This window comes from Thunnus albacares, chromosome 15 (assembly GCF_914725855.1).
Source record: "Thunnus albacares chromosome 15, fThuAlb1.1, whole genome shotgun sequence".
NCBI lineage: Eukaryota > Metazoa > Chordata > Actinopteri > Scombriformes > Scombridae > Thunnus > Thunnus albacares.
Window position 1 is genome coordinate 29400353 of NC_058120.1, and position 23007 is coordinate 29423359.

The 23007-nt window shown below is 41.9% G+C and overlaps 1 protein-coding gene across 2 annotated transcripts in view; it reads left to right on the forward strand.

Annotated features, from left to right (window-relative positions):
* The window catches only part of scfd1 (sec1 family domain containing 1), a 38825-nt gene that overhangs the window by 12340 nt on the left and 3478 nt on the right, over positions 1 to 23007 (forward strand). For both annotated transcript variants that reach the window (XM_044375941.1, XM_044375942.1), the window contains exons 14-21: positions 1833 to 1914; positions 2854 to 2950; positions 3294 to 3364; positions 13672 to 13751; positions 14066 to 14128; positions 16939 to 17014; positions 20512 to 20565; positions 22631 to 22683. In XM_044375941.1, the coding sequence (XP_044231876.1) occupies positions 1833 to 1914; positions 2854 to 2950; positions 3294 to 3364; positions 13672 to 13751; positions 14066 to 14128; positions 16939 to 17014; positions 20512 to 20565; positions 22631 to 22683 (576 nt within the window). The remainder of the gene's footprint in view (positions 1 to 1832; positions 1915 to 2853; positions 2951 to 3293; positions 3365 to 13671; positions 13752 to 14065; positions 14129 to 16938; positions 17015 to 20511; positions 20566 to 22630; positions 22684 to 23007) is intronic.

The following is a 23007-nucleotide window of genomic DNA, read 5'->3' on the forward strand; positions in this document are numbered from 1 at the left end:
GTTAAATGCTGCATTTAAGGATCCTGAAAGGTTTATTTTTGTCAGGAAACTAACAAATTGAAAACAAACTTGTTTTTGTATTCTGAGGAGGAATCGTGTTTCTACGGTAGCAAATAATAAGAAAAAGAAGAAAAATGTTAATATTTAACAGAAGAAGAGGAGTAAACGCTGTAAACAAGCGATAAGCATCAGAACATGTGTTGAAATAAAGTTACTCTCCTGGTTCGCTGTTATTTAGCTTCCTAATTAAATTCAGTAATAACTCATATTTACTTTAAATTATGATTCAAAAAAGGTTGTTTCTAGATATATAAGTGCAGCGTCATGGAGCCAGAGGACACTGACCACTGAGTCAGTACGCAGCGAGCAGGTCAGACTGAGGACCCGTTGATATTAAGGGGGGCGTAGTTCCTTCCTGAAGTCCACCATCAGCTCCTTTGCCTTTGCTGGCGTTGAGGAGTAGGTCGTTGTCCTGTAGGTCTTCTCATCGTTATCTGTGATCAGACTCAACACAGCTGCGTCGTCAGCAAACATGACAAAACTTGTACAGCAGGGGGGCTCAACACGCAGCCCTGGGGTACTCCTCCGACGTTAAGGACGAGGGTAGAAGAGGTGTGTTCGCCTACCGTCACCACCGGGGGGGTCTGAGGGATCCACATGCACAGTGAAGGTGTTTATTCCAAGTCCTTGAGCTTCCTGATGAGTCTGTGGTCAATGAACAGTAATCTCACATGGTTCCCTTTCCTGTCCAGGTGAGATAGGGTGGTGTGGCGTCTTCCGTTGATTGGTCGGGACGGTAGGTGAACTGTAGTGGATCCAGTGTGCTGGGCAGTGAGGAGCAGATGTAATCCTTGACCAGCTGTTCAAAGCACTTCATCGACTGCATATGATAGACTGAGCCAGGTTGGGACTGGTTGTAATCTGTCATTTCTCCCCGTTGTCCCCCGTTGTTACATCGCAGGCTGCTACTTTATAACTATCCATGTTTCCGGGCTGCAGTGTGTGTTTGTGGCATCCTGATGGTTCTGGTAAACCGTATAAACCATCGTTGCTGGTTGTGGAATGATTCAACTGTAGTTTTTGGGTTCAGTTTCCTCTCTGTAGCCGATTCTGAATGACATGTAGAAGAGATCCAGAGTGTTTATTCCCTGTGTGGTGCAGTCAGTATGTTGATTGAAGGTTAGCATGATAGACAGCGACACTGAGCGCAGCATCAGGATCACTCATCAGCCTCTGGACTCGCCTGCGGTGGGATGTCGACCGCTGTGATAATGACTGATGTAATTGAGTGCGTTTCTGCATTTGATTGACAGTAACCCCCCCCCCGGTAGGTGAGCAGGAATGGGATAACATCCTTATTCACCATAAATCACACGTCTCCTCCTCTTTCTTGCCAGTCCTCTGCTCTGTTAGATCGGTCTACAGAAGAAGAGTCACCTGGTTGAAAGTCTCTGTCCCGGTATTCCGGGATTTAGCCAAGTTTCGGTGAAACAAAGGACATCACGGTTCCTGATATCCTGTTGGATGAACTGGAGAGGACAGATGAGTCCTGAGCCAGGGAACATCTGACTGGATCTCTGATGATGATCTGGCTCTATTAAAACACTGTTGTTTTTTTTATTAATCTGTAACCATGAAACAGAGGAACTGACCTCCCGACCCGACAACCTGTTCACTGCGTCAAGGAGTCAGTTTATAAACGGGATTGACAGGGATGTAATTATCATCTGTTTCCACTAATTAAAACATGTGATACTCCTGTGTACTAGTGAATACGCAGCAGATTGAGGTGGTTTTTTTTACATATTGTATTGTTTTTGTGTGTGTTGCAGCTCTTTGCCGGAGCTGCTGGAGAAGAAAAGACTGATCGACCTGCACACCAACGTGGCCACAGCCGTACTCGACCACATCAAGGTAAACAGAGTCCGAACTGAAGACACTCGGATCGTTTCTTTGTGCTCGTGATACTATGGAAGTGAATCAGAGTACAATGAAACACTTTAGTTTTTCAGTCGATGTGATCGGTTCTAGTTGTGTTCTCAAGGTTTCATTTTATTTCAGATACTTTTGTTTTTAGTTGTAAATAAACAAGAATAAAAGTCTAGACTGTAATTTAACAGCAGAAGATCTTAGATCTACTGGAGGACTAAAGATGTAGTTTGTTCTAAAAGATGCTGCCAGAGGAGAAGTCGTGTTTTTATATAAATCAGAAGGCTTTTCCCTCCGTACGGTGGCCGTTTTAGGACATTTTAGACTCAGCTGTGGTTTGAGCTTAAAGACAGAAATCACTCCGTCCTTCACTCGTTCACTGTTTTCTATACAATAAACACTTAAACACAGTTTATTCTGTCCGGTGCAGTAAAACGAGACTTTTTGTGTCATAACTGACCGGCACAGAGCGACGGAGCCCCGGAGGTGTCATGAAGGAAGAAAACTAATTTATGCAGTATTTAATAATGAATAATTGTCAAATTAGTAATGTAATTCAAATAAAAGGTTAATGATGCCTCCACACACACAGGACAACGTCTGAACATCTGGTTTATTTCTACATTCCAGCTGTGAGATTGGTCCATAAATAGAATATAATACATTTATAATACAAAATATCTTTCATATAAGTTTAATTTAGCTTTTTTCACTTTACTCTTGTCGTTGTTTTCACTGAACAAGATGAATGTTGACTGTTTGTAGGATTTTGTAAAGTCAAAATATGCTAATAAATGCTAACGTTAAAGTGATGATGTTAATATGCTAGCATGCATGATGATTAGTATAAACAGGACATGTAGTGAGGTTTAGTATTAGTTTTAAACATGTTTGGTTCTAACTTGATGCTGTTTGTTCCTTCAGAGTCGTAAACTGGACGTTTACTTTGAGTATGAAGAGAAACTGATGAGCAAGTCGACTTTAGACAAATCACTGCTGGACATCATCAGTGACCCCGATGGTACAAACACACACATACATATCTATTATATATATTATATCTGTGTCTGCTATACGTAGGGCTGCAACATCTTCTGTTTGGTCTATAAAAGCTTTCCTAGAACCCAAACTGGTGACATCAAATGTCTTCATCTGCCTAAAACTCAAATATATTCAGTATATATTATTCATATATAGTATATATATTCAAATATATTATTATAATGCAAGACAAGGAAAAGCAGAAAACTCTGATATTTTTGCTATGAGGAATTACACAAGCAATTAATCAAATATCAAAAGACTAATGGATTTATTGACTCAGCTGAGGTCTGAAACTGTGTGTAAATGTTTGTGTTTCTCAGCTGGGACCCCAGAAGACAAAATGAGACTGTTCCTCATCTATTACATCACTGCTCAGCAGGCTCCTTCAGAGGTAAGACGCCGACCGACTCACTGTCACAAGTCTGGTCTCTGCAGTCGGGGGAGGAGATTTCTCCTGGAGAACGTTGATTTCCCTGTTATGTGTACACGTCACCGGGTTCCTAAACAGTATTTTTAAAGTACACACGTGCATTAGTGCATCCCCAGTTCACTGCCGGCCAGAGATTTATGTATTTATGTTATGTATGATTTATGTATCTCTTGCTTTTAATTTCTCCGGCAGAACTTTGGAGGTAATGTAGCACCAAAGAATCCAAACATACCAACAACGTGGAGCACATTAAAAATATAAATATGTACTGTAGAGTCTCAGAGGGTTTCCTAAGCGAGATATGTAGAAAATTTATCGACAGCAAGTCTTAAAAAATTAAATAATGTAGAAAAATCTGTTCCCTTTATATAACGCATTTCATGCCACATTCAGAATATTCAGTAAAAGGTTTGCAGAATGTTTTTGATATTGTGCAATCTTAATAGCAAATAATCTGTCAACAAAGTGTAACTAATAATAACCATGAGTGAAATCTGGCTGTTTGAGAAAACAGCTTCAAATATTTTCCATGTCAAACAAAGTATTTTCACTTCCAATCCGCTCCGGTGCGACTCTGCCGTCGCCAGAAACTCACCAAAATCACAGTTTTTCCAAACTGCTGCTCTGATGGAAGCAGACGGGCTGTCGTCAGGATCGTGTTGTTATTCCTGTCGTCATATTAGATTCAGAGCATCGTGAACTCCGTCAAACCCCCCCACCCCCAACCCCCCTCCCCAATCCCCCCGCAGCGGCTTAACCACAACCGTCACCACTTGGCTCTGAGGCCGCAGTTCTTCTCTTAAAGTTTAGCCACATCAGTGCAGAAGGAGCCGCAGGAGAAGTACAGCAAGAACACAAACAAAACACCACTGAAGAAGAGATCAGCCCACAGCAAAGAGGAAAAAAAATCATTGTTGGTTTGAGTTCATTTTGTTCACAGCAGGGTCACTCAAAAAACGTTCAGCTGCTGTAGTAAATATACACTATAGAGTCAAAAGTATGTGGACGACCCTGTTTACATACTGTAGTGTGCTTTATGTCGAGGTCTGTGAAGGGAAATGACCTCAACATATTCTGCTTTTTGTGGTTTTCTGTTATTTATATCCTGTTATATAATGTCAGATGTTAAAAGTTCCAAAACTTGAGGTGAACGTATGTAGAAACGCTGCCTGCAAGTCAAAACTCAGGGCAACCTGCTCTCAACGCTTCGTTTGTGACATTTTTTTCTACCTTGCAGACAAGCTGACATCAGCTCATTGCTCATCTCCATAAATGGCCGTCCGTTCTGTAGCCTTGGTTGCTAAGGTGGTTGCTAAGGTGGTTGCTAAGGTGTTTCCATGTGTTGTTCAGCTGCAACATGTACGGATTGATTTGAGAAGTTGACATTTGGAGTAAAGAAGGAGAAGAAGAAGTGAAATCCTGCTACTATAGTTTGTTTACGTAGCCTCCGGAGCCGGAGGAAGCTTCCTGAAGCTGACCAATCAGAACAGAGTGGGCTCATCAGGAGGGCGGGGCCTTAAAGAGACAGGAGCTAAAACGGCCTGTTTCAGACAGAGGCTGAACTGAGGGGCTGCATAAAGGACCAGTAGAAGATCAATAAGGAGTTTTTATTCCAGTAGAGCCCCAGAATATAAATACAGAGCTGGACATGTGTTGTTTAACCTGCCAGTATGCTTCATCAGAGCTGCTCTAATGGAAAGCTTTTAATGTAAAACAGTAGCAGCAGGAAGTGTTACGTTAAGTAACGTAACTGTAACCTGTCGTGGATTAAGAAGATAATTAAATTCTGATTGGTGCAAATTAGCAAATTACATTTTAATCCAAACACCACAGTTGGAAATGATGAGTTGCCGACCGCTGATTATATATAGAGAGATTTATTTCACATTTAAAAACAAATGTTGACCAAAGTGCTTCACAGAGACATAGATCAAAACAAACTGAATAAAAGTGGTCACGCATCCAATATTTTAAAATGACTTGGTGAAAAGTTTCTTGTTGTCAAGCTTCTGTCAGTAAATCAAACCAAAGAGACAAACATGGATGTTGTGATACACATGATGCTAATGGAAGTCATAAGTGATCCTTAGAAAAGGGGTGAAAAACGGGACATTGTGATGGATCATCTCTCTGCAGGGAGAACCCATCAAGTCACTGAAAACAACTCAAACCTTGAACTGTGACATGCATTCCCGAGCCTTATAGTCACAACCCTGATGTGAGTATTGAGTATTTTAAGAGATGAATAAGAAGCTGTGTGCGAGCGGGGATGACTCAGCGGTGAAACGGTGACGTGAGGGTTTGTGGTTTAATTTGTTGTCCCGTTGTGGTTCAGTTCTGTCAAAAATAAAACCTCACTCTGAAAAGGGAGAAATGACTCTGGAGCATCTTGAACCCTCTGAGATCGTCCTGCGGTTCACTGTTTACGTTCAGGAACAAAATAAGGACACAGGAAAGGACGAGGAAATTAAAACCACAGCAGGATAATGCTCCTCATTCTCCTCTGGAGTTAAGAGATGGAGCAGCTTTCCAGCTTTTTCTGAACCAAACAGACCTTTAACAGCGTCACCTTCAGGGATAAAGGTCAGCGAGTGGCGTCGGTGCTGCATTTTTAATTCACATTTTTGTGTTTTTGTTATGTTGTCATGATATGATGAGGACAACATAAGTTCAAGGGCAAGTTATGTTCTTTTGTGCTGTAATTTCTAAACACAAAAATAGAGTTAGACAAGAATTTACCGGATCACCAAAGTTATTATAATTATCCTCTTGAGAACATATATTTGTACCAAATTTCATGCCAATCCATCCGATTGTTGTTGAGATATTTCAATGAAGATGTAAAATGTCGACCTCATGGTGGCGCTAGAGGGAAAGTCAGCAGGAATTATCATCCGGGAACCATGAATGTCTACCGACGTTTGTGCCAATCAGTCACGCAGATATTGAGATATATAAGAGAAAACTTTGACTCGCTGGTGGCGCTAGAGGGAAAGTCAGTCGTCCTCTGGGGAACATGAATATTGGTACCAGTTTATCCAATATTTCAATAGTCCATTAGTCAAAATGTTTAATTCCAAAGCAAAGCTGCCAACCCGTTGGTGGTGCTAGAAGAAATGTCAGATGTTCATCCTCTGGGGAACATGAATATTGGCACTAAATTCAGAGTTTACCCTATAATTGTTCCCCCCGCCAGGCCAAGAAAATATTTTTTAATCCCAAAATAACGCTAAATATCCATTCATTTGGAAATAGCATTGGGAGCTTCTGTGCAGCTGTTCTGAAACCTGAGTCCACCTGTCTGTCGTTGCCCGGGAGCCTCTTGGTAGCGTAGCTCCTTTAAGGTTCATGTCAAGGACCCCTAAACTGACAAACTGATGGAATTATAGTGAAACTAAATTATCCTCCTCTTTGCTGGGGACCCCCTGGAATCCCCTCAAGGACCCCTGGGGGTCCCCGGATCACGCTTTGAGAACCGCTGCTTTAAGGAAGAGGGCAGCGTGTAATGTGTGTGCACAGCGAGCGAGCGGCAGTAAAGTGATGGTGAATGTTAGCGGAGCAGGAAAAGGTCGACAGGAAGTCGTCAGTCTGGCAGTAAATGTTCAGTACAGACGGCAGTGTGTCAGTTAATAAATGCTGCAGCTTCTTTAGACAAAGAAAAGTCTCGTCTGTTGTTTCCCCAACTGCTGGAAAAGTGAAGGGCGTTAGCTCCGAAGTTAGCGACAATGGGTTAGCCTAACCTGACCACACTCACTTAAGGTGGACTGACCTTGTAGGTGGACCAGTTATTCTTATTTTAGTGTCAATCTCAGCTGCTCCTAAACAGAGAACAGAGAAATGTTTGGCTGCTGAGTCTCTCCCAAGTGTTGCTCAGTGCTTCCCCCCTTCACTCCCCCCATAATGGTAGTAACGGCGTTTTCAAACCTATAGTTTGTTTGATCCGAATCGGTTGGTAAACTTGGTGCATTTCCCTCTTGGTTCGGTTTCTTTACTCACAGAGAAAAATCCAAGAGAACCAAAGTGCATCACTAAAAGCCAGGTGAGAACGTTCTCTCCTGTCATTCATGCTAATCAAAGTCAGACCTCTCCAGCTAGCTGCCAGCAGCTGTTGATTTCACTTAACCACATCCCAGCATGCAACACGCTCCTGGCTACTGAAGCCGTTTAGCTCAAACGTGCAGCCTTGTAGTTGGTCGGATGGAGGTCAGATCATGTTCCCACCACAAACAATCACTCAGGAATCTGTTTATGACCAGATAAAAACCACTTCCTTTAGAGGAGGTGGTCCTCTAAAGGAAGTAATTGCGGTTGTTTTGGTCCGAGTGCGATGATGCTGCGGAAAACCAACCAGAGTCCCGTTCAACCGGACTGAACTACGCAGGAAAACACCCTGAGACTAGAGGAACAAGTCTGAGTTTCATTGCTTACTGGTTTAGCTTTTCATTTGTAAGGAAAAATCAGTTTCTCCATTGAAAAGTTACATAGTCTCACTTTAAACCAGTTCAGTTCACCACCAGATAAATTTGTGTATTTCACAGTTTACAGAGGTTTTAAATCTCATATCAGGGGCGACAGTCCTGCGCCGGCCGTGTGGCCGTTAATCCTGCGGCTCCTCTAGACTTTCCAAATGTCATCAGAACCAAATGGATCAAATTCTGATAATGAAACGAGTCATTTCGTGACGGTTGTGTGACTCTCAAAACAATTTATCCACCGTTTTACAGCCACAACAGTAAGTTAAAGGCAATCTGACAAATGCCAATGAGCCGGCGGCCGTCAAAAAATCTGCATCTGAGCCGGTGGACCGTCTAAACATCTCTGTTTTTACAGGCCGTCTCTGTGTGCTGCTGCATGTCTGTATCAGGCCGTATTAAGACCAAATCAGGCTTTGTGGCGCACCGCACTCAACCACAGCTGCTCTCTCTCTCTCTTTTTCTCTCTCTCTCTATTTTTTGAAAAGAGCCGGGAAGCCGTCAGCAAGGTCCAACTTTACTTTTAAAGTTATCAAACAAAGAGAAACGTCCTCCAGCCGAGCGCCCGCCTTTACTCTCACTGCCACAAGGGGGAGACAGAAGTCTCGTACTCCATCTTTAACAAATCATCTTTGTTAAAGTCACGTTGCAAGACTTTTTTTTTACTTTGTTGTATCTAAAGTCATCAGATTTGTCTCTTGAGTCCGATTCAAGTCACAGAAAGTAATTGTTTTTCCTTGTTTTCTACAACCAAGGAGACCTGTGGAAGTCTTTAGAGTTTTGAGTCACCCTTGATAAATTTTGAATTGCATGTAGGCGTCTTCTCCATGTTTTAAATTTATAAACTCAGCTAAAGCCAAGCTCAAGCACAGTTATAGCACTGAAGACCTGTGAAGCATTAGGCCGGTGGTTTCATCTGTGGGTGTAGAGAGACTCTTCAGTTGTGGGATTGGCAGTAATTCCTCTTGAGATTTGTGTTCATCTGAACATCTTACTCAAAACAAAAGTTCACTTTACGTCCCAGATGACGGTCCTCCAGTTCTTCCCATCGCCTCGGCCAGGCGTCCTCACCGACTCTCAAAGTGAAACAGCACAGGGGATGCTTACATCACCGACCGCGGGTTGGCAAACAGTAGAAATGGTTTAGACAGATGGTTTCGAGTCAGCTGTGCCCTCATGTCCTCAAAAGCACATTATGCTGATCAATAGCCATATTTTGGGCAGGCTTTATTAGAAGCATCTTCTTGGCTCTTCGGTATTTATTGTTTCATCATGAGCCAGCGATAGAACAAAAATCAGTAAGCCGAAGCGCCAAGTTCCTCTCAGAAAACAGAGTCCTGGTTTAAGTCACTGTAAAAGGAACACAGCTGGATCAGGTTTAGTTTGGCAGAAACAGACTCTCATCCGTCATGAAATGACAAGAGACTGTGATTGTTATTCATTTTAGTTTTCTGTTAAAGAACTAACGGACTTCACATTTTGTAAATGTTCACACTTTTTCCAGGAAGAGGTCTCGGAGCTTTTGAAAAACTTATTGAACTCGAGTCGAGTGTTTCAATCAGTCGAGAGCGGAGAACACCTGAAGTAACGTTTCAGAAGCTCGCCGAGCAGCTGCTGCAGGCGGAGAGCTACTGGTACACCTGCAGAAAACATTTTAATGATCTATCTCAGTTACTCAGTCAGTAAAACAGTTCAGGCCAAGATTTAGAGGCTGTTAATCAATAACGCTGGTATCTGTTGTCACATCAGTGTTGAGTCAGAGAGCTAAAGAAAAATGTGTTAAAGTTTGACAACTGTGATTCAAGGCCAAGAGTCTTTTTCTTTATGGTAACTGTTGTCAATCTTAAGTGAAAGTTGATCAAATTTACTGTTTTTCTCCGAGGTGTTAGTGCTATTTTCATCAACAGCATACTTGCTTGTGTGGACAGAGTTGATAAAATTGTTTCCACACCAGATTTATTAGCATACGAGGTGCTGTGAGGGGAAGATGAAACCAGAAACACACTTTCCCACAGGACATGCGTGCAAAAATGCAATTAATCACATTAAGTATTTTAATCTGCTGCAGTGGTACGCTCTGTAGCAGTGGAAGCCAAAGGCACAAACCTGTTAAAGACAGTTTTGTTTCAAATGTGCTGCCATCCTGAGTTACTACTATGTTGTTATCTTTGTCTGTTCTGTACAACACAACCTCTGTTTCCCGTCTGTGTGTCCGTGCTGGGAGAGGCATCCCTCCCTCTAATGCTTTCTAACATTCGTCTCAAGGATGGAGGATGTTGTATGTCGTACAGATTGTAAAGCTTGTTGTATATTGTTTACATTGAAAGATAAATCCCTGATGACCTTTTAAACAACCAGGAGGATGTTAAACCAGAATCCATCTGCTGCAAGACAACAACATTTTTAAACCTCCGGGTTAAAACTCCAAAGAAAGATGATATAATGCTTTAATTTACAGGCAGATAAAAAAAGAACTGTGTAGCAGCCAATAGCAGATAGAAGCAGTCAGCTGTGCTTTGTGTTAAGTAATAATTTGTAAATGTTAATATAAAACCAAATGAATACTCCTCTCTAGAGCCAGTGTTTGGTTTGTCCGTTCTGGGCTACTGTAGAAACATGGCGGCCTCCATGGAAGGGGACCTGCTAGCTCTGTAGATATAAAGGCTCATTCTAAGGTAAAAAAAAACATGAAGATTCTTATTTTCAGGTGATTATACACTAATTAAAACATACTTATGAGTATTATATTCCATTTCTGCTGAGTCTGTTCCGCTAGATGCTGATAAATTCTCCACACTGGTCCTTTAAGTAACGCACTCCTTTAATGCTGAGACTTGCTAACAGTATCTCCTCTGACTCCTCGCATGTTTTAAACAGAGAACACCAACTTCTGCCCTCTAATAGGTGATTTAGAGTCCCTCAATGTAAACACAACAGGAGCTCTTTCATGCGTAGCGGTCACTACAGTGGACAGCTGTTCTTATATATGCATGGGGGTTTTAATGGTATAGTTGCACATCAGCCAACACAGTGGACTCTAGTGTGTCGTCTCATACGCTGCCATCCACTGGCCAGCCTTTGTAAGTGCAACACAAATTTCTCAAAACCAAGATGGCCGCCTGCCAGCCGGAAATGCTCAGCAAATCAGGAACATCTCGCCGATCCTTCTATAGTAATAGAGCCTTGCAGGTAAATAACATTTTGTAACATCGAATTACAACTAAGGAGTAATACAACTGTTAAAATTTCCAAGTATTGATTTTATGTTGGGAGAAAATGAGGATTAATCATCTGTCCACTAAGTTGGACAAACTCCTCGAAAAATCCGTGTTTAAAAAAAAAAAGTTCAAATTTTTTTTTTCATGCCTAAAGAAGAATAAAAACATTTATGAGGTTATCATAATTAATGCATGAAAGGGTTAAACATCAGTCTATCCTGTTGCTAAACCAGAATCAGTGTGCTGCTTAGATCTGAATCCAGATATGATGTGATATGTATGATTGTCATGACTGTGATGTGTTTTGTACGTCTACAAAAAGTGTAAAAAATATGAGTAACTCTATGTTTAGTTTGTGTGTAACTCTCTGCAGGTTGATTGTGATAGTAAACTAAACCGAGCTGAAAAACGAATCTAAAATGTTGACTGCCACTGTCATAAACTGGGGAACGTCTGTCAGTCATGTTAAGTTGTAAGCATGTAGGATGTACTGTACTGGAAACCAGTGGAATGGTCCTTTAAATGGCTCATTATGCTTCATGCTAACCAGGTCGTACAAGGACAGTTTCTCCTCGAAGACTTGTGACGTTCATGAAAAGTGACAGAAATAGTTGCATGAAGGATAAAAAAAGAGAATTTAAAGTGGAATCAAATAACATCTGCACACAGCCGAGCAGTCACTGATTGTTTAATTGTCTGTTTGAGAGGTTACAGTAACAGCTGGACGCAGCTCATCTCATTTCACATCTGAGTGGAAGTTTTAGGGACCGTTCAACATTCCTAAAATGCACTTTTTCTTTTTTTCTTTTTCTTTTTTTTTGCTTGTGATCGTGAGCTCTCCAGCCTCGCTGTCCCTCGTGTCCTCCGCTGACGGATGGCGTGACAGCTCTCCTCTCTGCCAAGAAATGAGCCTCACTCTTTCTTTCATCCCTCTTTTCATCTTTCATCCACCTGAGAGACGGATCACCCCGGGATTACCCCTCACCCTCCGTCACCACCCGCTCTTCTTCTTCTCTCTCTCTCTTTCCATCATCTCTGGTCATCCCTCCTGTTTCTCTCTCTCTCTCCCTCCTTTGATCTCTCTCTCAGACCTCCTCTCCCTCACCCCTTTGTCTCCTCTTCTTCCTGCTCCTTCTATCTTGCTGCAGAGGCTCCGGGGGTTCTTGCTCGAGTTTCTGACTGATGTGGTGGGATTTCAGTTGTACGAAAACAACCACACACACACACACACACACACACACACATTCATACTCACGTGGCTCAGCGGTTGTGTAATCCTTCAGCGGCTCCTGCTGAGCTGCCAGTCAGGAGCTTATTGAAGAGAAACTGTGTAGATGATACAAACGACGTCACCTTCACCAGCAGTATGGAGGAAACAGAAACGGAGTGGAATGTTTTCATGCTGCCGTTCATATACAGGCCTCTGAACCAACAGTATCAAACCCACATTATTGAAATTCTTCAGGGTGGCGTGGCAGCCGTCACATTTACCTCGTTATGAAGAACGGACTGACTGCAGATCCCCAAACATTAACAAAAGATTCACAGATTACAGGCCTGAAAGAGGACGTTCAGGTGAAGACGTCCGTCCGCTGTGAGCTCCTCCTCCTCGTCGTTATGTTTCTGATCATCATTCTTCATCAGATTTATTGCTGCCACCAAAGATCATTTTCAGCTGTGTGTAAATCTGTTGATCTGAGCTGTGAGCTGCTGCGTCTCGCTGCCTTTACAGGGATCAATAAAGTTGAATTTAATTGACCAACAGTCCAAAAACTCAAATATGCTCAAATTACAGCCACAAAAGACAAACAAAAGCAGATTTTCACAATTGAGAAGCTGCAACGAGGGAATACTTTATAATTTTTTCTTGTATATTATTAATCAATTAGAAAAATGGTTTCTGATTAATTTTCTATTGATCAACTGATCAGTCAGATCTAATCCACCGAGTTAACAGAACCGAGCACAAGTTGAACCATATCACTGGAGTCACATGACACAGTTGAGCCTTTTCACCGTAAATATTGCTATAACTTTGAACCAGTGACATGCTAACGTTCACATGCTAACACTACAGTTAACATATGTTCATTTCATATAAGAGGTTCTGATTATTTTTACTGGACGAGCTGAAGGTGTCGTCGTTAATCCTCACAGATAACGAGCTGGAACTGAGGAAGCTTCAAAAACGACTGAAAGGATTCATCGATTATTAAAACAGTTATTATTAGATTTTCTAATAGTTGCATCTCAATAATCACAATCATTTGTTGTCCTGAAACACTCTCTCACTCTCAAATAAATATCAGTCAGTTTGAAGTTTGTCCAGAGCTGACTCTTTATGTTTGTGTGATATTTTTTTCTGAATTTTTGCACTTCATCAGCCTCGGATGCCGCCAAGCGAAGGATGTTTGATGATGACAATAAACATTTTTACAAGACATGAGAGTTTGTTTTTAATGGAGCTTTAATCCAGTCGTGTTCTTACAGTCTCTCAAACCACAGACACACATCCTGACTCACATTGTTTCTCTCTTGTTCCTGTTTTCTATGTTTTTTGTTTTTGTGTGTTTTGCAGTCGGACTTGGAGCAGTATAAGACGGCTCTGATGGACGCAGGCTGTGACCTTTCACCTCTCAACTACATCAAACAGTGGAAGTGAGTCTGACTGTTGTTTTATTAAAGCCGCAGCAAACATCAAACCACAGCTTCACTTTTAACCGTTTTTTTTGTATCATTTGATCCTCCAGTGGTCCAATTTCACTCCGTTCACTGCAAATACTGTATTAAAACACACTGTCTTATAGTTTATGAGCTCAGGAAGGTGTTGCTCTGAAGATTTAAGGAGAATAAAAGTAGTGAGATGAATAGTCTGGATATTAAAGCTGACAGTGCAGAGTGTAATTCAGTCACTGTTTATCAGAAGAGCCAGAACTGTTGAGTCATTTTTGGATTCTTCTCCGTCTTTCCAGGGCGTTTACCAAGATGGCCGCCACTCCAGCCAACTATGGCAACAGTGGAGTCAAACCCATGGGGTAAGTTAATAATATTAATAATAGTAATAAATACTTTTAAATGTTTTTGTGGCATTTTTTTGGTTAAAATGGTTTAAACATGGTTAAATCATCAAATGAAAGCTTACTCAAAAATTCTAAAACATAAAAAAGACAAAATAATCAATAATCTACTTTTATACTGAAGATATGAAAGCAGCGCTGCTGTTAGAATGAGTTATAATCACTGATTAAAAGACTTGAACCTGCAGTCTGACTGATATCCAGTTCGGTTTATTGGAAGCATTTCCTGTTGGATTCAGCAGAAATATGTCGTCTTACATCATAAAATAACTGCAGATCTCTCCGCTGTATGAGGAGAAATACGACTGCAGACAATAAATAGAAAAACTACCGTCTTCTTTCTCTGTCGAGTCGAGCCTGACCGGCGCTGGATGTTTTGAGGACGATGCTGATAATGATCTCTGAGAGTTTAAACAGACGAGTCCCATCTGTGTGACTGCAGCTGACAGCGGTACCAGAGTCCAATCAGCTGTGAAACAGCAAGCAAGCAAAGTTTATTTATAAAGCACCTTTCACAGACAGCAGTCAAAGAAATAAAATCAAATACAATCAAATCAAAATGAATAGAAACAAAGACATCAGATAAAGCAAACAAAGGGGAACAGACAGAAGAGATAAATTAAAACATAAATACCACATGCTACCCAAGTGCCTGTCTGAACAGATGAGGTTTAAAAGAGTCCACAGTATCCAAAGACTTCAAGCTTGTTGGGAAACTATTCCAGAGCTCAGGAGCTGCCGACCGGAGAACACAATCTCCCTTAAAAGGAGAATAAAACGGGTCCCAAGACAGATCCCTGGGGGACGCCACCATGATAAAATCCACAGTGTTCACCTACAGAGACTGATAAAGACCTGTCAGTGAGATATGAGGAGAACCCAGACATGTCCACCAGGTGATTTAGTGGATTAGAATGTGATCGTCCACATTATCGAAACGCTGCGATAAGATCCGATAAAACCAAAACAACCTCCAGCATCTGCAGCCTTTAAAATATCATTTGAGACCTGAAGGAGAGCCGTTACCGTCCTAACTAGTCACATTCAGATCCAGAGAGTAAACAATGTAAATCGCCACGGTAACAAGGGAAGATTGCCATGGTAACTCATAATCATGGTAACAATCAAGGGGTAAAAGCCATGGTAACCTGGGTAAATCACTGTGGTTACTAAGGTAATTCACCATGGTAACCTGGGTAGTTCACCATAGTAGCGGGGGTATATCACCTCGGTAACCAGGGTAAATCACCATGGTAACCTGGGTAGTTCACCATAGTAGCGGGGGCATATCACCTCGGTAACCAGGGTAAATCACCATGGTAACCTGGGTAGTTAACCATAGTAGCGGGGGCATATCACCTCGGTAACCAGGGTAAATCACCATGGTAACCTGGGTAGTTCACCATAGTAGCGGGGGCATATCACCTTGGTAACCAGGGTAAATCACCATGGTAACCTGGGTAGTTCACCATAGTAGCGGGGGTATATCACCTCGGTAACCAGGGTAAATCACCATGGTAACCAGGTAGTTCATCATAGTAATGACTGACATGTGCTGTTGTGTGTAGCTTTGTGTTTTGTATGTTGTGTTCTGTGTTTTCTGTTTTGTACTGTTTGTTGTTGTGTTGTTGTGTGTTTTGTTTATTGTGGGCGACTGCAGATGTAAATTAGCTCGGAGCTAACTCCGGTGCAGTGAAAAACTGTACACTGTCCCAGTGAATAAATCAAATCAATCAATGGGGGTATATCACCTTGGTAACCTGAGGAAATCACCATGGAAACTTGCCATGGATCCTTAAATGTGATTTCTAAAGGAACAGTGACAAAGTTATGTGGTGAGCAGGACGTTTTATTTGTAGTATAAATGTTCTCTGGTGGACAAACTGTGTTCTGGAGACTTTTTCTCTAAATGATCTCAAACTTCAGCTCATATAAATACAGATACTGACGAATCTGTGAAAAGCTGAAATCAGCAGGTGATATCGTCCATGCTGATGTATTAGACAGACTCTGTGGTTGAGGTGTCCTTGTGCAAGGCACTAAACACCAGCTGAACTAGAGGAGGCGGCTGATACAGTTAAATACAGGGAAAGAAATAAGAAGAAGAGGAAGAAGAGTAAAGTGGTTGAACTGGTGAGAGAGTGATGGTTATACTTGCTGTGTGCACACTGAGGCCATCGTTCATCATTTAAATCTAGATGATGGTTTGGTTTCATGTTGAGCTGTTAATCATGTTTAAGATGATGTCATTAGTGAACTCTGCCTTCATTTCCTTGAAATTCTGAACTGAGGCCTGTACTTCATCATCATCATCATCATCATCATTTCAGTCACATCTCAGAACTCACTTCAGTTGCTTTCATGTTTTGTTTTTTTCAGTTTTTATTTTCAAACTGTTTGAGTTTATGAATCATTTAAATTGTCTTTAAACATAACAGGCGTATGCATAGAGTACTGTACAGCAGTGGCAGCAGTCGTCATAGTAGCTGCAGTATTTTGGTAGTAACTGTAGTAACATCGGCAACAGGAAGAGGATTAGTATCAGTATTTGTTGTATCAGTAATATTTTATTCACTCAGTATGTGTTCAGACTACCAGCCTAACCCTGTCCTCCTCTTCCTCCCATGTTTCCTCCCCCCTCCTCCCTCCTCCTTCCTCCCTCCTCCCTCCTCTCTCCTCTCTCCTCTCTCCTCCCTCCTCCCTCCTCCCTCCTCCCTCCTCCCTCCTCTCTCCTCTCTCCTCTCTCCTCTCTCCTCTCTCCTCTGCAGGCTGTTTTCCAGAGTGATGAATACCGGCTCTCAGTTCGTCATGGAGGGAGTGAAGAACCTGGTGCTCAAACAGCATGTGAGTTAAACTCTTTCTGCTGCTGGAAACCAACAGAAAATAACCTGCAGTGCATCCGCACAGCATCCAAACACACCTGCATATAGTAGTTATACTTAGTAGTTATTTATGAAAAAGTCCCACAAAATATTCTTAAATCAAGGACGTCTCTGTATCTCTGTAGCATTTTTTGCTGCTCTGTCTGATGATCTTTATATGACCAAAAAACTGCAAATAACACGCAGCTGTGTACAGCAAACCATGACAAGCAGCTGTATGTTGACAGTGTTGTGTTAAGAACATATCACATAGCATCAAGGAGGGTTTTCTAAATTAAAATGTGTCATACAAGTAGCATGGCTGCTTTAAGGATCAGATCAGTGCGTAGCGAGCGTGCGGTCGAGAGAGAGAGAGAGAGAGGTGGCGTGTGTGTGGCTGCGCCGACACTGATCTGCAGAGCACACGGACGCAGCGACGAGTCAGAGAACGACCGCCGCTCACAACCAGAACCCGAGCAACCTGCCCGCCATCCGGGGAGAGACTGACCGAGAGCGGGAGGGAGGACAGACGTCTCACTCTGCTGCAGAAAGTTTAGTTTATAACTGCAGTATTGATAACACAACAATCCCCCCCCCCCCCCCCCCCCCCCCCCCCCCCCAAACACACACACACACACACACACACACGATCATGTTCTGATTCAGAGTGCACACGCACAGGAGGAGCTGATCACAAACAGGTCCATCGTCAATGTGTTTATGAGACAGAGAGAGAGAGGGAGAGGGAGAGAGAGAGGGAAAGAGGTAGAAAGAGAGAGAGAGGTAGAAAGAGAGAGAGAGAGGGAGAGAGAGGTAGAGAGAGAAAGGTAGAAAGAGAGAGGTAGAGAGAGAGAGAGGTTGAGAGAGAGAGGGAAAGAGAGAGAGAGAGGTAGAAAGAGAGAGAGGGAGAGAGAGAGAGGTAGGGAGAGAGAGGTTGAGAGAGAGAGAGGTAGAAAGAGAGAGGGAAAGAGAGAGAGAGAGGTAGGGAGAGAGGGAGAGGTAGAGAGAGAGGTAGGGAGAGAGAGGTTGAGAGAGAGAGAGAGGTAGAAAGAGAGAGGGAAAGAGAGAGAGAGAGGTAGGGAGAGAGAGAGAGGTAGAGAGAGAGGAGATTTTACTCATTTTAAATAGTAAAATAAACAGAAAGGTGATGTTGTGGAAGTCAGTGGTGATGTTGTGGAGGTCAGTGGTGATGTTGTGGAGGTCAGTGGTGATGTTGGTGTGGATTATCTAAAGATTAAAAAGATTAATCCAAAGATATTGAGTTTATTATCATGTATGAAACAGAAAAGCTACAAATTCTCACATATGAGAAGCTGAATATTTGGTATTTTTGCTTAAAAAATGATTAACGTGATTATTGGATTTCTGTTGATCAGCTAATTGATTAATTGACTGATCTTTGCTGCTCTAAATGCAACATATCAGACTTTTTCAGGGATGGAGCGATGAAGCCATCCTTGTCTCTGGTGTTATTCAGTCTCTGCACAAAGTTAAATAAGAATTTAAATTGCAGCAGTTTACAGATGAACCTCCGTCCTGCAGACCCACAGCGAAGGTTCGACCCGCTTCACTGCTGATCTGAAGCAGGTTTAAGGGTTTAAAACGCTGGTTGGAATCAGACTGAGGATCTTTGATCTCTCTCCACTGCTGTCGGTACCTAATTAAAGCATAAAATGCCCCCAAAAAAAGCAAAATAAAACTAAATTTAGAAGGTAAAAGCTTTGGTTTGTTCAGAGGATACTCAGTCCGCCACGTCTGAGAGCTGTAATCCTCGTCTCTACAGGGTGATTGATTGATTCTGTTGGTCTGGCATGGTGACATGAAACAGCGGTTTCTCACTGATCCAATGAGCGCTGCGGGGGGGGGGGACTAACGATTAGCCAATCACTGCCACAGCTGGGATTAATTACGTTGTCAAGCTGTTGTCCAGCTGTGTGGCAGAACCAGGCAGCGCTGACCAAACATGAATCAAGCTTCAGTTACTACACGGCCTGTTTCTCACCTCACACGTCTTCAGAAGCATGTTTCAGTTTTTACTGTTTAGCTGTGACCCGGCCGCCATGTTGAAAACCAAACAGCAGACATCAGTTGGATGGGAGGCGACGTCAGACTGAAGATGGAAACTCAGTGTAACGAGTTCACGTCTGATATCAGGCAACGATGATTGATTAGACATTTTCTTCCTTTTTCCTTTCCTCATCATGACTTTCCTTCTGTCGTCACTCCTCCAACATGGCGGCGTGTGCCTCGTAACCGTTGGCAACCAGCCTCCAAACATTCCTCCGTTGTACGTCTGTACTCGAGAAGATTAGCTCATCTACATCCTCGCTTTATTTAACCTCCCTCACCAGCAGAACACCACACCCCACCCGTCTGCGTCTGCCAGGAGGTTAAATCATTCACACCGAATGTGACAGACTCAGAGCAGCAGTGATGATGACAACGAGGATGATGATGATGATGGATGTTTTTGGGTGAAAGTTGCACAAATACACCTCCTGAAGTCATTTATAATCATCACACAGACAGACAGACAGGGATGGTGGTGTGTGTTTCCTTCATACAGGAGCTGAACTGAAACCCTCTGAGGGAGCGTTACTGTCAGTCTGGACGGAGATGTTGATATTTACTGTCTTCTTCTACTCTCACAATGACACAACAGAAACTAAATCCAAACAAAACAAAGATTCCTGCAGACTGAAGCTGTGAAAACCAAAACTGCAGTTCATCTAAAACCTTCAACTGACTCAGAAAAACAATGTTCAAAGGCAACATGACGAAGACTTTCTAGTGAGGAAGACTGGTGAATGAAGATGTAACACTGCTTGCTCACTGTCACGGTTCAGGATCCCCTCCAGACGTGTTTTAGGACAGAATCCCTGAATGTGTAAATATTGTTGATTCCTAAAGTTTTCCTGCTGGACACCAGATGTTTCCTCCTTCAAAGTAAAGTTCATTCTCACTGTTTGTTCACTGGAGGCTTCAAGCTTCCACATCACACTTGTGTACGTTGAATACTGGACAACGATTGGCTCTTAATTAGTTGTGACGTCACAAATCCTGCTGGTAGGTTCACGTGTTAAACTGAGATTGAAGGTGAAGAAGAAGAAGATGTTATTGAGTGGAGGGGACTTATGGTTGCAACTGACGATTATTTTCACTATCAATTAATCTGCAGACTTTTATCTCTATTGATCATTTTATGTAAAATGTCCAAAATAGTGAAAAATGCACAGTATAATTTCTCAGGGACTACAATAACTCATCTAAATATATTCAATTAACTGTCTTATATGATGAAGAAAAGCATCAAATCTTCATCTTTCAGGACTGGAAACAGAGAATATTTGCTTTAAAAATGACCAAAACTATTAATACGCTATCAGAATAGTTTCCAGTTAATTTTCTATCATCTATCATCGATCAATAATCTCACGTCTTTCAGCTCTGAAAGTAAACTTATTTTATTTTCTCCTCCAGAACCTTCCAGTCACTCGGATCCTGGACAACCTGATGGAGATGAAGTCGCACCCGGTCAGTTTGTTTGTTGTTTGTTTGTGTGATAAATTAATTCAAAAACATGTTACAGACATGTGAAACTATCAACACGCAGTTTAAAGCGCGCACACACACACACACACACACACACTTGTAATGATGATGATGAAGGTGATGCGGTGAAATTTTTGATTTTGCTCCTCAACTCATGTAGTCATTTGACCCTGCAAACACACACACACACACACACATATACACAAACACACACACACACACACACTCGGGTTTCTCAGCGTCTGGAGTTACAGACGACTAACAAAGATCCTGTTGTTGTAAATCTGGAGGGGGGAGAGAGACGGGACTGGGATGAGGATGAAAGAAACAGAAGAGCACATTCTCCCTCTATCAGATTGTCCTCAGAGTGTGTGTGTGTGTGTGTGTGTGTGTGTGTGTGTGTGTGTGTGCGCGTGCGTTCATGTTGTGTAAATGTTCCTGTTGTTGTTCCTCTACGTGTATTTTGAGGTTATGTTTTGCAGTGTGGGAAAGAGACGTGTTGAGTTAAATCAGGGCGTCTGCAGGTCTTAAAGGTTCAGTTTCCTCAAAAGATCGGTAAAAAGGAAATAAAAAGTGTTAAACTTCCTGTCTGAAGGTGTTGAATATCGTCTCTTTTCCTGCTGTAGACCTGCAGTAACATCAGTTGTAAGTGTTTCTGTGTGTTCGCGGCTGTCGGTCGTGCTGCAGGAAGCTGTTTTCTGTCTGTAAATCACGTCCATGTTCACGTGTTGTGCTTCGAGAAAAAATCAGAAACCAAAAGGCAGAAATGTATATTTCAAATTCTTTGATTTCATGACGGCGCCTCCTTGTTTTACATTATTTCAATTAAATACTGTTTCATCATGAAATTATTCCCGTACAGCAAATCAAATCTTTGCATAAAGTGATAACATGTCGTTCCATCATCGGCAGAGCAGTCGGTCACACTGAGCCTGATTGCATCCTGCTACACAGACACATTAGCCTCCTGCTAAAGTCTCCTTCTTATCTAACTTAAAAACATGAACACACGTCTCGTCCTGCAGCTTAGCTTGATGAACGAGCCACCAAACAAATGTTCACTGGGGAAAAGTGCACCGCTAATGTCAGTTAGCAGCTAGGTAGCTAATTAGCTGCTCAGCTGCAGCACATTAAACAGCATGTAAACATACCTGCAAATGTCACTTCAGACCCATTAGATGCTGGTTTGGTTGTTGCTCTTCAAAATCACCATGCTAACATGCTGTTAACAGCATGTTAGCATGGTGACGTTATTTTTTACTGCAAAGATTGGTGATTAACTGTGATTTCAGTTGGAGTTTAATCTTTATTTTGTGGAGTTTCAGTCAGCACCATCAGACCTACAGGAAGCTCCTCCACTCACTGTGGACTAGAAGAAAACTGAAAAATGTTAATAAATTTGTGTACTTAATAAATAATTGTAGGCCTTATTGTCCCAGCTGGTTTCCATCATTCTTTAACTGTCAGTAATTTTATGAAATTATTATTATTATATTATTAAATTGCATTCAGTGTGGTATTAAAAAGGAACACATAACTCCTCCTCAGTCATCCTTGAAAGAAAAGAAACCAAACATGAATGTGGATGAACCGGATCAGAACCTGGTAGAAGACAAACGCTCTGACCTGTAAATATTAACGAGGTGACAGATCTGAAGCTGATCATAACTCTGCAGCTCTGTCAGCTTTTAACTATCAATAACTCACAACTGTTGCAGCTCCTGTGGTGACTACTGGGTTTCCTCTGGGAAAAAAAAAAATCAAAGACCATGAGTCCAGAATCAGCTGCTTAGCACAATAAAGTGTCTGAACATATAATTTACTAAGTCATAAAAGCGGATAGTTACTTTTACAGAACTCCTAAATGTCAGTTTTATAGCAGCTTTCAGTTATTTATGGATGACTGCCATTAACAACTGTCAGCAGCCAGTGAAGCACTTACAAGGTTCAATGAATGTTACATTTATACAAACGAGATCCAAATAATACAGACATGATCAGTGTGGAAGTGACTGACTGATGTTTTTCTTTCTGTCTGATCTTCCAGGAAACAGACGACTATCGATACTTTGACCCCAAGATGCTGCGAGGCAGCGAGAGGTACGACTCAAACACACACACTTCTGGGCCCATTTTTATCAAACTATCAAAGAATAACAGTTAAAAGATCATTCTGGTGATTCACTATCAATAAATCTCATGTTTGGATAAAACAAACCAAAACCAACATTCTGATCGACTAACAAGTATTGTGTGTGTTAAAGCCTGATGTATCTGATTCCTCGGTGCCGTAGACCTCCGTTATTGTCCTAAAGGCCAAAACACACTTTACAGTAAATAATCAGTTTTTTCACGCTCGTCGTATTGATCAGACTGACACAGAAATTGTACATTTTTCAAAGAAGTTTAGTACAAGGTCAAGAC